This window comes from Myiozetetes cayanensis, unplaced genomic scaffold (genome assembly GCF_022539395.1).
Source record: "Myiozetetes cayanensis isolate MyiCay16 unplaced genomic scaffold, myiCay2020 scf19, whole genome shotgun sequence".
Lineage (NCBI taxonomy): Eukaryota > Metazoa > Chordata > Aves > Passeriformes > Tyrannidae > Myiozetetes > Myiozetetes cayanensis.
Genome location: NW_026087400.1, coordinates 9,942,249 through 9,957,906, shown reverse-complemented (window position 1 = coordinate 9,957,906; position 15,658 = coordinate 9,942,249). Strand labels below are relative to the sequence as shown.

Below are 15,658 nucleotides of genomic sequence, written 5' to 3'. Positions count from 1 at the left end.
CGGGTGGCATCAAACAAAACAGCATTTTTTTAATTTGCTTTTATAACCTTCTTAAAAACACGAGGACATGTTTGTGTGCTGTGCTCTGAGCTGTTACTCAGCCAAGTGTTCCTGGGATCAGCCCCCTCAGCCCTGTCCCCAGATCCCCACAGCACTCACCTGACACTGGCTGTCCTTACGCTCCCAAACAGCGAGAGCTCATCAGCGCTGCAGTCGGCGTTCAGGAAGTCAAAGCTTTCCAGGACTGTCTCCACCATTAAACTCTCCATAGATGAGTGTTTGTGATGAAGTGGCTTTTGCTGTTGGTGGAGTGGAGGGGAAAATGCTGTTATTTGTACTGTCAAGCCATTTTGCAGGAGTTCCTTGCTGGTTTTGAAATCATTCTCAATAATAAATTAATTTGCTTTTCTGATTTCATTCTTAGCACATCAGTTTGATGAACTGATGCAGTCACCTCGAGCTATACCAGAGTTTAAAAATATCAATAAAGATTAGAAGCAAACCTAAATGCTGAGGCTCTGACACAGTTCAGGCTCAGCTTAGCCCAGACTGGTTTCCAGTTGGACTGCATTGGTTATTTCTTTGCCAGCCATTGCTCAGTGCCCAGCACTGGGAGCTGCTTTTCCTGAGTCCTGCCTGACCTCTGGTGGCCAAACTCCTTTTGGGAACGTGCCATTGTTGCATCATTAAATCAAATCAGCCACAGGGTCACAGAGTGTCTTCAGATTTGGGGCTAACAGAGGAAGCTGCACCATATCCCAAGGGTAAAACATTCCCATACCTTTAATTTATCCCTCAAAGATGAAACCTGGTATTCCAGTTTCTCCAGCTGGGCTTGCCCCACATCATGTGATTTCAGCAAATTCAACACTTCCTGGAGAGTCTTGTCAATAGACTTTGTATGTCCATCCAGTCTCGGGTCACCTGCAGCATTCCAGCTTTTCTGGCTGCTGTCCTCCTGCTCTGCCAGGCGGCGAGTCCTGGGCTGGCTCAAAGAATCCCTCCTGCCCTTGTGACGAGTCGGAAAACTGGACGGGTTACTTGGAAATCCATCCCCACATGGAGTCTTCTTCAGGATATCCAGAGTTGTGTGATCTGGGAGAGGGTGCTGGTGCTCTTCTGCACCAGTCTCTTGAATAATCACCAATGGCCTGTGGTCCAGAGCTGGAGTTGTACTCCTGGATTCTGCCCCTTTCTGGTCCTCAGAGCTGAACGAGTCTCTCTCGCTGGTCTCCGCAGGATTGTGAGCTTTGCTCCTCCCATGATCGTCAAAATCACAGGCAGCCAAGTAGCTCAGGATGCTGGGGGGCTGGGCTTCATCACTTACATCCCCCTGGTTCTGCCTCAGCTGCAAAAGAGACTGCAGCAAAGAGATCCATGAGTGAGTGTGGACACAACCTGAGATCCCACCCAAGAGATACAACTCTGGTGCCTGTTGTTGGAAACATGCACCCAAATCAGTCAAAGCACAGAGGGCCAGGCCAGCATGATTGGACAAAAGGTACTGAAACCAATTTGTAAGAGCCCCTGGATGAACAGAGGAGCAGCAGTAAGCACGTGGTTGATCTTTCAGACTGAGAGTTACTAAGGCAGCTCAAAACCTGTTTCTGGGTTAAATGAATAGGGGTTAAAAGAAAAACATAACAAAGCCCCAAACTGCAAAGGCCCAGGGTACTATGCTTTCACACTTCTGAGTGTGCTCCTGAACAGTCTAATCTAATCCAAAATCAAGCCCTAGGTCTGTGGTTTGCATCCTGCTTTCCTCAGGTACTCACCAGGTAGTATTTCTCTCTGAAGCTGGGGGTGTTTGGGGGGGTCCAGCTGTATAACGAGCTCTTCCTGCTACCCACAGAAAACTTGGCAGTGCTTCCAGGTGACAAAAACAGGTTCTCTGTGTCAAAGGGGCTGCAGCAGAAAACAAAGGCCTAAGTGTCAGTGAGAGCAGAAAGCACAGAGGTGTTCAGCTGCAGGAACAGCTGGGAGGATTTGAACTGTGACATTCAGTCAACGCCACAGTGAATAAAAGGAAACAGAAACCAGCCCTCTGACCAGTAGCTTGGCTCCAGGAGAGAAAGAGGTAGGCAAGAAGTTTTTTACACAGAATTCTCAACACCCTTTAGACAAAGACCTGTGCCAGAGTGTTTGGAAGAGTCCAATGTTCCAAGAAGCTGAAGTGCTCCCTGCCCTCCTGCAGAGCCTGCACGGGTACTGGTGCTGCCCATCCAGCACAGCCTGTGTGTGACAGGCACTGGGCACTGTGGGACAGGCACCACTCCAGGCAGGAAGGAAACAGAACACATGTAATAAAGGAAAACTGCCAATTTCCCTCCTGCAGAGCACACAGCACCTGGAAAAGCCAATAAAGCCCCCTCATTATCCTTCACTTACTAATAAATGACTGGTTGGCAGAGGAAGCTGTGCAGGGCTACAGGGCAGTTCTGTGGCTCACACCGGTGTGGATGAGGCCACTTTCAGCCCCAGAGGGTACTGGCTGAGGGCTGCAAGAGCTTGACAAGTCCTGCTCTAAAGAGTTCCCAATTACCTTCTGCATGACAGCCATTAATTTCCCAACTCCTCTGCAAAGCAGTCTAAGGAAACTCGGACAAACTGTGTCCCCAAATGCAACCCAGCTACCCGGGAGAGGGAAAACATACTCCAAGTTCAGCAAAGCAAGTTTGTTTTTCCTACGTGTTACTTTTGTTCCCCACTGATATGCCTTGTGGCACCAAAAGAAAGTTTGTTTTTCCACTTCAGGACTGGCATTTTGAAAAAAAGTGAACTGTTCCCAATAAATCTGTAACCTCAGCAATAGGAACATGAGGACCAAACAGCAGGATGAAGTCAGCTGCACTCAGCTGTACCTTGCAGAAGATCCAGAAGGTGATGAGGACAAATCAATTGCAGGGAAAAGAATTTCTGCTCTCTGGCAAAAGCTGAAAAGCAGAGCTCCCACTCTCTCTAGCTGCTCGTGTTGCTCAGGGACAGCTCTCCTCAGCACCCTGCAGAGCAGCTCCTCAGCACACAGTGACACTCTGAGCTCCCCTAGCACAGGTTAATTGGCTGAATTAACCAGTGTCACCCAGCTGGGGTCCCTCACACAGCCCAGTCCCAACCACCACCATCTGCACTGACTCACTGGGCAGAAATAAATCGGGTTTCTGACAGCCAGAGCCTTTTCCCCAAAGCCTGCTGTGTTTGCTGATGAAAGCAAATTACTCCTACCCGTGGCATTTCTTAGCAAAAGTCACAGGGATCCATTCCTCACATTTTTCACTATTAGCTTTTAATATAGCACTGCAGTAATGCAAAATGACACTTCTGGGAAAGGAACAACAACAAACTAAATCTGTTTCACCCCTTTGACAATTCCTGGAACCCTCCAGCAAAATGCAGCTCTTCAGCTGCCTCCAGACAGGACACACTCCCAGTCCCTGCAGGGAACAACTGAGAGCAGAGGGGAAAGAAAGAATGGAGTCTGCTCTAAAACTTCTATTATCTCTTGGCTCTAAGCTCTTTGGGCACGATCCATCATCTCCTTCCACATTTCCACAGCAAACAAACCATCATACTGGGACAGATCTGTGAATCCATCTCTCCCAGCATTTTGACAGTGACAGAATCCAGTAGGGGATATTCCAGGGGAAAACACAGGAAATGAGTCAAATAGAGTGGGCTTTCCCCAGACACATGCCCAGGTTTGAGGCAATCCATGGCTGGGATCTGTCATGCACCAGACTTTGCAAGCAGACTAGTGCCTTTAATTGTCAGTGGCTTTTCCTTAGTTTGTCTAGAGGCTTCCTGAAATCATTGACACAAACCCTCTGTATAGGTAAAAGTGTGCAGAAATGTCATTATTTAACTTTAAACCGTGGAGCAAGTACTTTGCTGCAGGGGGTGGGGGGTGTCTGTGGCTAATCAGATCCTGCCCACATTCCCCCCCCTTCGTGTGCCTGCACAGAATTATCCATAGACACCTTTTCAAGGCTGAAAAATTCTATTAGGAAAAAAAAAAAAATCAAAGTGGCCCACCCGAGTTCTGCCAGCCCTGAGCATGAATTCCCAGGGAGATGTTACTTTGTCACACCCACCAAACCTGTGGAGGGATGGAATACTTGAAATTTCTATAATTTATCTCCCCCTGCTGCACTTTCTGTTGGGTGAGTAAGGAGGACACTGCCTGGTTTATGCCCTCAGAGGAGCAGAAGTGATGAGAGAGAGCTTAAGAGCAGAAAACAGTCCAGCCTTCAGCCCCAGAGGATCTGCCTTCCTTTCTCCCACTGTGCCCTGAGCACTCCCTTTCTGTCTCTGGATTAAATACCACCAGATCAGAAGGGCTCTGGGTGGGTAGACCTGCCTGAATCCCAGTGCTCAGCCTCTGAATCCAGACTTACATTAACACACAGAAAAGCCAATTCTAGTCAACTGACTGGCCTCACTGTTAATCATGAGGTTTCTCTTGCCACTATCAAACCCATGTGAAAATGCCCATGCAATTTAACAGTGAGAAGGGTGTTAGTAGGTGTTTCACCTCCCCCTTAAAGCATAGCAAGCAGTTTCCAGGTTAGTACAGCTTGTCACAGCCCCAGGCCGTGAGTGCACAGGGATGCACTGAGGGATCACTGCCTAAAGATGCTGCAGGAGTGACTACATGTCACCTAAGCTTTCACCTATAAGAGCAGCACTGGCAGCAGGTACACATCCAAAAATAGAAACCAGACTTTCCTTTTTTATTCTCCCTTCAGGTTTTCTCTCACTCCAGGAGTGAGCCAGGCCAGCACAGCCCAAAGCAGGCAGAGTCACCAGGGCAGTTCTGACTGGATGGTGCCCTTGGATCCCAGCACAGGGTGCTGCTGAAGTTCTGAAAGCAGAATACAGCTTTCTCTTTGTCCTGCGTGTGAGACACAGAATTCAGACTGCTGTTTAGGTTGGCAAAAAACCCGAAGTCTTTTGCCAAACTGGCCAACAAAGCTGTTCTGCAATGGCCCCAAGCTCATTCACACTCCTCATGGCACAATCTATAAAGGAGCTGAAGGCACTTTTGTTTCAGCCCAGAAGACTGGAGACCTATTTAAAAGAAAATATACATTTAGAAGCGGAAGAGAGAGATCTGCATTTGGATTCCTCACAAAGCAGGTCTAGACTGAAAGCTTGTGCCTCAGAGAAGTTTGGGCAAATCAGATGGATTTGTTTAGTTATTCTTAAATCAAAGAGAAAAGCAGCTGTTATTTTGAGTGCTCTATCTTTGAAAACAGAAACACCCTGAGTTATCACCACAAAACTTCTCTTTTCTGTAAACAACTCCAGCAAACAGGCTGTCAGAGGAGAGGCCAGCTCTGCACAGAAGTCCTCTGGAGAATCCACTTGATGGGATACCAAAGCATTTCACAAAACTCCAACACAGCAGAGACGCACAGCCGGGGTTTTCTCATAGGCTGAACAATTCCAAGTGGGGATTAACTCCCAAAGAAAATGAGTCACGACAAACCCTGCTCCCAGCTCAGCTGTTGCCAACTCCAGGGGCTGGGATTGTTGTCCCAAATACCACAGACCTGCTGCTTTTGCCAGCCCAGAGCTGCACGCTGAGCTATCGGACACCACAGCCATGGAGGGTCAACAGCATCGGGATTGGACTTTTCCAGAAAGTTCTGCCACAAATGTAATTTGCTTTGGAGGTTCAGGCTGTTATGAGGATCTATGCAATATCCCAGAATAGGGATGGGCTTTGCTCCTACAGTCCTTTTGCAAGAACAGCTTGTGTGCATAATTAGTTATGGAAGCTATGAAAGAGAGCAAAGGAAGTGAGCAGATCCAGCAGCACTAAGTGAAGGGACTGTCAGATGCCATTGGTGTGGGTTAATAACAAGAGAGTAGGAGGGATTTCTTCTGAGCACCTCACCAAAGCAAACCACATCCTGATGCCCACTGTCAGATCTCGGGAGGAAAAAGCACCATAAACAGGTGCAGCCAAACACTGCTGGGTGAGTTTATTTCTCATTGACTCTGAGCAGTCTGGGTGTTAGAAAATCGTTTTCAGGTGCTGTGGGCAAGACACATTTTTCAGCCCAGTTGCAGGTACAAGTCAGCAGTAAATGTCAAGAACCACAGCATGAACAAGAGACATTCAGAAAACTGTGTTGATCAATAAAGCTTTTCTTTCCCCAGCCCCAGAAATGGAACCTGAAAGCTGTTCCTGCTTTTCCTGGAGAGAGCCTGGATCCCAGGTCAAAGTGGCCTTTCAAGAGGGTCCTTATAACAGAGGAGTGTTCAAAGGCCTCCTGGCCATGGAGGGCTGGGAAGAATCAAGGGCTGCAGTAGCCACACACAGAGGTACAATAGAACAGCACCCACTGTGTAACTGGGCACTTCACTAAGGGGGCTACACTTAATCCCTGGACAACAGTAAATGGAAACAGGTTAAAAAGTCTTGATTTGTTGCAGATGGGCCTTTCAGTGTGGAATAACAGTCCCATTAAGCAGAAACAACAGTACTACCTCAAAAACCTTGGTCAGTCTGGAGTGAGGAATAAGTTTCACTGCAGCATCCACAACAGTGAGAATTTGCTTTTAATACCATCAGTAATCCACAACAATAATCAACTTACAGATTTAAATTATAAAACAGTTTAATAAATCACAGGCACCATGACAATGCTCAGCTATTTTAAAAGCACATCTGTAACCAAGCTTCCCTGTAGTGCACAAACAGGCCTAGTTTCCATAACTACTCACAGTGCAAATATGAAGGTGCCAAGTCTTTGGGAAAGCTTCATTTTTAAAAAATTGTGATCTGGTCAGAGTGACTGTTCTAAAATTTCAACTATGTATTTTTTTTTCATTGTGCCTACAAGCTGCTACTTCCAGTTTCACTTCATCATCTTCAAGATTATTTTTCATATTTTATAGATGCACATATATTGCTTGGAGCTGGACTGAATCCTCACAGTGAAGAGGGATGAGCTAAGAAAGGCTCACTGAGTCAGCCTAAGTCAGCTCCCATGGCTGTCCATGGTTTGGTGAGCGCAAAGAAAGATCTGAAAGGTCACAGAAACAGCTTGTGTCCTTTCCCCTGCCCTCCTGAGGACTGGTCCCACAGAGATCAGGCCCAGCAGCCGGGGTGGCTGTGAGGAAGCACAGGGCTGTCATCCATCCTGCACCTTGAATGGAGAGAGGACTGTGGGGGTGAATGCTGCTCACTGACATACTTAGCAGCCTTTGATCATTCCCAGTGTTTTCCAGCTTCTCCCATTGAAGCTGTACTTACTTCCAGAGGACCTCCAGCTGCAGCTTGATGGTGCCCAGTTCAGTGATGTCCACGATGATTGCCTGAGGCTTGGTTGTAAAGAAGTTTATGCTGTCACATGTCACGACACCAACTAGAATAGTGGCCAGTCCTCGCAGCTCTGTCACCTGCAGAGACAGACAAACATATCCAGTCTCATCCTACCAGACAATCCTCAGTCACCTGCACGGGAAGGAGAACACCCCAGGCTCAGATCTGCTCTGAGACTCATAGCAAACCAACCCCTGATACTCAGTCCTGGGCTCCTAACCAGCTGTGAGCTGATATCCCCCCTGGGAACATGGGAACACCTCCCAGGGGGCTGGCAGAGGGGACAGACAGAGCTGGACAGCACTTCACACAAGGGAACTTGGTGGACTATGATTTTAAGAAAAATCAGTCTGTAATTCTTGATCTGGTACTGGAACTATATCAGCACTAGACTACTTCAACTCTCAGTTGCCTAAAGGATCTGGAGGCACAACTATCTGCAGCCACTGTGACCTTTCTGACTGTCCTGAGCTCAGCAGGATCAAAATCAAAACTTGGGTCATTCTTTCCTCCAGCTCTGCAGGTGGCTCCAGGTTTGTCATCAATGCAGGCACAGGCCTGTGTTTTTTCCAGGCTGGCACTTGGCTTCTTCAGCTACTTTTAAAAAAGCCAAACCTAAATCGAGTATTTGTTATAAAAACATACTTTCAGCTGAAGATCACATTGTTCTAGAAGTGCATGAAGCATCAGACTCAGCACAGAACTTTAGCACAAGTGCCTGAAGTCCACTTTGGAATTAGTTGCATGCCTACATCTCTTTTAAGAGCTGAAGTCGTGCTGCTGGGCTCCTCTTGGAACACTCTTTGGCACTCATCAATTTTCTTTTCTGTTTTTTTAAACCTGCTATGTGTTTGCACTGGGCAAAGATCATTAAGCACAAAAGTGGAAAGAGCAGGAGGGTGTGGGGGACATTCATCAGTAGACTTTCATAAGCTGACAAAAGGAGTAAAACTGTCACTGTCACACAGAGGAATACAGGTTTTAACAGCCGTTATGGGAAAACAGGGATCTGAATTAGCTTCTCACCTGATCTTCATTGTGCAGTGACAGTAAAAAAGCACATTATGAGCACATTTCCAAAGCAGTGCTGGCAAGATGCCAAAGAGTGTCTCCTGTGTAACCCAGTTCTTGCTGCCAGATAGGAGGAGAACACTGCAATAGCTGCTTTAACACAGCTGCCAAAGCCCCAGACCCTGCACTGGCACAGTTTCCCAGTAGGACAGGATCCAGCACAGCCTTCAATGGCAGCTCCCTTCAGGCTGACAGGAGTCATGCTGCACAGTCCAGCCCACTAGAGATGCCAGACTACAGTGGAAATGCTGCTTAAGGGTTAATTCCACCTGCAAGGGAGGTGTCAGAACCAATGCAGGGGCAGCTGCACGTGGGGCTGTGAACACTGCAGGCTTCCCCCAGTGTCAGCTACGGCTCAAAGGCCACTGCACCAGTCCCTTACTGTTAAAGATGTGACCTGTTCCAAGGCACTTCTAAAAGAGTGTCAGAACTCTAAACCCAGATTTAAAGTACAGCCAGTTTGCAGCAGCACATAAGTGCCATTGGTTCTTCACAGATATGGAGCATCTCTGCAGTAAAACACAGCAAAAGCAGCTGCACTGCACCCTGACAAAGGGATGTTTAACCCCACATTCCAAACACACACAGGTGCAATGGTACATTTTCTATGCATTAATTTCTCTCTTTCAGTAGAGAACAGAACTGTTGGTACTACATACACATCTGGGCCTCCACATCTAGACTTCATCCTAGAAAATCTCAGATATTGGTCTAGGATATTTTTTAAAAAGAAAACTCAACCAGACAAAAAATCCAAAACACAACCACATCTACCAGACTCCAGAATATGGGAAAGCAGATGCAGTAATGCAGTTTCAAGTGCCAGGAGCAAAGGAAAAACAGAACTAGATGTCCCTTCACTAGACAGAACATGCATTAACTGCCATTTTTACACGGCTAGAAAAAGCAAAAATATTTAAGAACTTTGAGAAACACTTGGTAGCTTAAGAGGTAAGAGGCAAGTGGCAGAAGATGTGTTAACCCTACTGATTCCAATCCAACCATTATACACCACACCTTGATTTCAAACTTCTCGTGGAGGTTGGGTATAAAAATCTTCTCCTCCTCATCCCATGTCTGGCTGTCATCGGTCTCGATCTTGCCTTTCAACCTCCATTTCTGGCGCCCCAGTCGCACAAACACCTGGAAACCACAAAGAACAAAGGATGTCAGGTCAACATATCCCAGAATGTTCCCTGCATCCCTAGGCCTCTCACTGTTCCAGTCTGGCAGGAGTGAAGCCACCCCCTTGATCACCATGGACTTGGGAACTTGGATAAAGCTGGAAGATTGGAGACAGGAATTCAGGATGCAGGTTTCAACACCTGCAGCAGTGCCAAATGCCACGTCCCACCCATTCTAGGAGAGCTGCAGAACTTCACTGCATTCCAGCTGTGGGGGTACTGGAATACAAGGCACACTGGAGTTCATTGGGAACTGTCAGAGGCAGGACAGCACCCAGTAAGACACTAAGGTGCATTCAAATGATGCCAAAGGCAGTCTTCCAAGAAACAGGCAGCCACTGCTACATGATTCCAGGGTAACTCTGAAGACAAAGCCCTGACAGGTTGGGTTTCACAGACAATCATTGCCCTCTTTTAAACCCTCCCATAACACCCAATTCACACCTTTCCCTCCCCAGCCTCCGAGGGCACAGTAACTCCTGAATGTGCCAAAGCACTGTTCCCATCACAGCAGTGGGTGTTTTTATCACACTCTGGTCCCTGCTCTCCTCCTACATGTTCCACCCTTGCTCTCCTGTTCCTCTATTGCAAACTCACACCAGGAAAGAAAAGGACAATTAATTGCTTTATACTGCACCTCATACTGGTCCCCCGGGCAGAGACGTGCAAAGCCCACCAGCCCTGAAAAGAGAAGGAAAACTCCTAATACTTGTATTGTTTTACAAACACCCCCCCAAAGCCTCAGTTTGCAATAAATCAAGTGGCTCTCTGGCCAACTCCCCCCTCCCTCCTCAGCTCTGTGCAGAAGCTACACCACGAGCCCAAGACACTCTAGAAAGGACAAAATTTAATTGAGCTGAGGAAAGAAAGCTTGTCAGCTTTTGTATTCAGACAGAAAGTACCATTGCAGAACTGTTTCACAGCACTGAAGCAAACAGGAGTTTGCCAGAATTCTGTTCAGGGTGACATCCAGCAAGCCAGTGGCAGCAACTGGCATTGAATAGCTGGACTCTCAGTGGATCAGATTGTTACCTAGACCACTAAATCACTTAATGAGTCTTGAAGGAAAGAGGAAAGGAACCTACCTTTCATCTTCACGTGGAACTCTCCCAAGTGGACCTCCAAGGCCCCCTCTATGAAGCACATGTCCTACAAGAAAGGCTGCACAGTCATCACAGCTGCAAAGCAGTCCAGAGTAGCACTTTCCCACATGGGCCATTTTCTTTAGAGGCCGTTTTCTTTGGCCCTTTTGTTATTTTAAAGGACACACAAACATTATCAGTAGTAGATACAGAGTCCATTCATACTACTTTTTAAGACAGACAATCTTCCACAGAGGAGTGGAACTGCTTGAGCTGGTCACTCTCAGTTATGTTCCATTCCTCATTTTGGGAAAATAGCAAAGCTTATTCCTCCTTCAGTTCTCATCCCCTGCTTCCAATGGAGGTCATAATGGACCCCAGTATTAAAGATTTTTCAGGTTATGTATTTTATACACATATTAAGTCTCTAACCCACATCATTAACAACAACAAAAAAAGCCAGTAGCAAGTCCTAGTACATTTTGTGCTAAGGAAGTCAGGTCTTCATCACATGTGTGTGGTATTTCCTACCTCTGTGCACTCCTGGAAGTTCTTGTAAAGCTCCACTAGACTCTCTCTGGAGGCTTTGGTGGAAGGGGACAGGGAAAAGGCATGTTTCATGTTAGTGGCCCCATCTCGCAGCCTGCACTGGATACAATAAGCTTCATAGAGTTCTTCTACCTTTAGGATTTGGAAGATGGGGAAAGAAGGAACCAAAATTACCTTGGCATAGTTTTAAGAAGTTTTGGAAAGGAACATCAGCATCTTTCCTGGCAAAAAAAAACCAAAAAACCCAAAAAAAACCAAACAAAAAAACAACCAACCAAATCCCTCTGTCAGAGCATTGCAGGGTGCTACAACTCCTGCATTTTACAGAGTGTTACAGTTCGCAGAGCAGGAAACCAATTCCTTCAGTACAGACTAAGCCCCCTCCACCATTAGCTATGCCAGAGGAGAGGTTCCAGTCCTTTGGAAGCAGCTGGCAGACAGCAGACAAACTCCACAGAACTGCCCCTTTGGCCCCTCGTGGGAAGGGGGAGGGAGGACATGTCAGTGTTCCCAGAGCAGCATTTTCTGAATAAACTGGCAGAGTGTGCAAACTGGTTTCACAGGAAAGCTCAGGTTGGGTCGCGCCCAACATTCAGTTTGAATAGAACCATTCAGGAAAATAAATAAATAAAAACCCCCTCTTTCAGTACAAAGAGTGGCTACAGCTTTGAGAGAGTCCCCAGCATCATTCCCCTTCAGATGAATTGTAATCAAAGTGGTTTCCATTTTGCTAGGTCACTTACAAAGCAGTGTGAGCCTGACAGGTACAAAGGTAGGAACCCCCTTACCTTGCTAATGTGAAACTCCAGTTTTCTGATGTATCTCTCCACAGAGCGGATTTGCTTTTGAAGAGAGGAGAGAGAGAGAAGGGGACTTGAGAAATTATTTCCTAAACATGCCTGTAAGTTACACAGCAGACACATCACCCATTTTTCTCTATTTGCAGCATTTCCTCTCATCCCCAGTAGCCTCACCTTGTCCAGGTCGTAGTAGAAAGCCTGAAAGAGAAATGGCACAGGCTGAAGAGGAGAGCACGTGTATTTGTACCTATTCATGACACTTTCATATGTACTGCAAGACTCACTACCTTAAATTACACTAAACTGAGATCATAAACATTGACCACTGAGCAGACACAAGGGGATATCATCCCAGTAAAGAAACAGGATCTGAAAAACACTGCAGGATGTTGAAAATGAGCAGTCTCCAGTTAAATTCTCACATGTGGGGCTACCTTCCTTGGGAAACTGCTGACTGTGATGCCTTGCTGGATCCCACCTCAGCATTTTAACTGGAAAACTCCTGGGAGTTCCAGGTGGGAGAGAACATCTACTTTTGTGACTTTAAATAAATATTTAACATTTAAAAAATCTTACCAATCTGGAGTTCCTTTTTGTATCTTTGTGTCGACCAGAGAGATAATCTAATTCAGCCTGATGTGCTTCCAAGTATTCACTGGAGAGAAAGAAAACCCACTGTTAGATTCCTCTGGTACAGTCATTAGAAATTCTTTGGGGAGGTGTTTTCAGCAGAATGTTACAAAGCAACTTCCTTCTCCAGAAGACTTCCCTTGTTTTACTCTCTTGAGATGTGAATGGCTACAGGGACATGGGCCAAGAGATGAGAAAGGCTGGTTTCCATAGACAAATGCTTGTTCTAAATGCCAAGCTGACCCTAGAGGAGCATCTGTACCCCACAAGTACCAGAAGATGGTTACTGTCACCCAAAATTTAAAGATGCTTTACATTAGGAATCCTCCTGACTCCTTCTCCCTCTGACAAGGCGTGGAATGCTGCAGTGCAGTGCAAGGCCAGTGTTGCTGCATGAGTGTATACAGCACACACACACTGCACTCAAACCTTCACAGGCTCTTGTTTCCCTCCATTTAAAATAAATCATTCAAATGAAGGATGGGCTTTATTCTAGAACTTGAAGCAAAACAAAACAAGACTGTAGAGCTGGTAGTACTACTAAAGGCAAGAGGAAAGGAGGGATTAGGAGAATAGCAAGTTCTAACACATAATAATAACAACTCACAGATCTTTTCAGATTTCTCTGACTGTTCCTACCTGAACCTTTCCTGTCAGTTCTTTTGTTGAGAAAGTCTCTTCTACAGTTACTGAGGAGAAAGAACCAACCCCACCTTACAAAGAATTGCAATATGGAACAAACCCTACAAACCCAAGCTCACAGAAGTGCTGCCCAGGTAAGAAGGGCAGATGCCACCAGTGTTGTAGCAAACAGAGCTCAATACCACACTGAGACAATTTCTTAATGCAACCATTACTTTTTCCAGAACAAGAACTGTTTTGCAAGGTGTGAAGCACTTGGTGCCAGTTGGCTTCTACAGACTTGCACACATGGGCTGTGCCTTAGGAGTTTCCACAGGGCCTTAAACTTTTTCTGCTGAGACCATCTTCTTCCAACTTTGCTTTTAATCCAGAGCAGACTTAGGTAACTTTTTCCTCTTGCGTTTAAGAAGGAGCAAGAGTCACCCAGCAAAGGCTACATTATTAGACACGGGCTCTGAGTAGTCAAAATAACCATTTTGGACAGCTGCACTTAGATGCATTTCATTTTCTTACTGTTTCAAAACCAGTTCCCCTCAAGACACCCCATGTCTCCAGCATTCAGCTGTCTGCCCTTGGCACCTGCCCATCGACAGCTCAGTGCAGAAGTAGCCAAGGCTGGTGGCAGAAAAGTGTTCACTTACCTTTCAGAAAAGCTTCCTCACTTTTAGATTTAAGCATGTTGGAATTACCAGCCTGATGGAACGGCACCCAGATGGTTAACAGAATAAAGAGTTATTTTCTCTAGCTATAAAGAAACAGGCACGTAAAACATGTTCTGCACTAAAAATCAAAGTCACTCCAGCACCAAGTGGACTTTGTCTGCATCTACTTAAAATTTGGACTTTGCATTGCTATTTGATACAGTTGTTTTCTGTAGGTTACTTCAGTCAATTAGTTGCTACTCAGTTTTGGCAAGAGGCTGATCCTATGGTATTCACTGCAAAACTGGGAACAAATTCTGATCCACTTTATGGTTTCTCCTCCCTAAGCTCTGATAAATTCTAAACTCTGCAAAAACATTTGGTTTCATAGTTTCTTTTAAATCTAAATCCTCTAATAAGACGGTGTTGGATATTTTTAGGGCTAAGACTTCATAGTCTTTTACTGGACTAAAAATGTGACACATCTGACTTTACAATGTATTATTACAGTGCATTTTATGCTCTTTGCTTAAGAAAAAAATCTGTGACCAAAATTAATACAGTAGCAACATTTTGAGGACAGCAGCAACACACGTGAAGGAACTGTTAGTAGGATGCCAGCAGAAAGAGCTACAGGGTTTACACATCCAAGGAAAGGTATTTTATCTTCTGACAGGAGCTGCAGGGTGTGATTGAAGCTCTGTGGTAGCAGATGGACCTATCAACATCAGCTGTAATGCTTTAAGATGTGCATTTTTGTATCACAAGACCCGGGGACTCTGCTGAGGGCAGAGCAGTGTCAGTCACCCAGGGAGGCTCAGCCCTTCTGGGCCATCTCTGCTCACCCACAGCCTGTTGGCCCATTCAGCACTGAATAATATCAGTGTTCTCTGTGGTAACTGCCACCCTCCCCAAACCCTGAATTCAGGCTCCCAGCCCACCCTTTGCTCCCCATTGTCTGCTGCAAACACCCCACACCAGACAGACAGAGCCAGTGGGCACACCTGGTCTCCTGCCTTTTCACTCCAGTCTGCCCTGATGCAGCAGTGGCTGTGCAGTCCACCCTGATAAAGACTCTGAAATAATGCCACATTTACAGCAAAGGAATGTTATTTACAGCTCCATAAGGAGATGGAGCTGTACTGCAGCTCTGCTTCATCACCCTGAGTCAGCTGAAATTTTCAGGTGTACTTGCTTAGACTTCCCTTACAAGACACCCAAAGATGACTCTTGAACTCCAGACTACAATTCCATTAAAAGAGGATGAAAAAAAGAAAGGAAGAAAGAAACAAAAAGCCTCCACCCCTCCTAGAATAGCTAATTCTGCAAGTGCTCCCTAATTAGCATAGGGACAATAGAAATGGTTGATGAACCAGCCTCCCCACTGTGTCCTTGCAGGGCACACCCTCACTTGCACTCGATTTTAATTCAGCTTTTTGAGTCAAAGCAAACTCCACATACTTGCCTTTCCAGAAACTTTCTGCCAATCACCACCCAGGCCTGGCTGTCCCATCCCTGCCCTGCCACCCTGCATGCTGGGAAAGCCTCCCTTCCTCACAGGAGCTCAGCTGCTCCCCAGGACATGGACAATCTCCCCACTGAGTTCTATCTGTCCCTGAGTTTTTTGAGTAGTGTAATAAACTGGGAAAAACGAAAACATCAGAGCATTTTGCTTGCAAGCAGACTGGGAGTGAATGGAACTTGTTTTACAAGGTCCCCAGAGACAGAG

At 46.1% G+C, this 15,658-nt stretch overlaps 1 protein-coding gene across 7 annotated transcripts in view; it reads right to left on the bottom strand.

Annotated features, from left to right (window-relative positions):
* RIPOR3 (RIPOR family member 3) overlaps positions 1–15,658 on the bottom strand; it is a 45,702-nt gene that overhangs the window by 6,145 nt on the left and 23,899 nt on the right. For all 7 annotated transcript variants that reach the window (XM_050314087.1, XM_050314090.1, XM_050314091.1 and 4 more), the window contains 11 exons: positions 12,593–12,671; positions 12,191–12,214; positions 12,005–12,058; positions 11,199–11,348; positions 10,671–10,734; positions 10,223–10,266; positions 9,419–9,544; positions 7,262–7,407; positions 1,776–1,905; positions 782–1,360; positions 160–299 (listed from right to left, as the gene is read on the bottom strand). In XM_050314087.1, the coding sequence (XP_050170044.1) occupies positions 160–299; positions 782–1,360; positions 1,776–1,905; positions 7,262–7,407; positions 9,419–9,544; positions 10,223–10,266; positions 10,671–10,734; positions 11,199–11,348; positions 12,005–12,058; positions 12,191–12,214; positions 12,593–12,671 (1,536 nt within the window). The remainder of the gene's footprint in view (positions 1–159; positions 300–781; positions 1,361–1,775; positions 1,906–7,261; positions 7,408–9,418; positions 9,545–10,222; positions 10,267–10,670; positions 10,735–11,198; positions 11,349–12,004; positions 12,059–12,190; positions 12,215–12,592; positions 12,672–15,658) is intronic.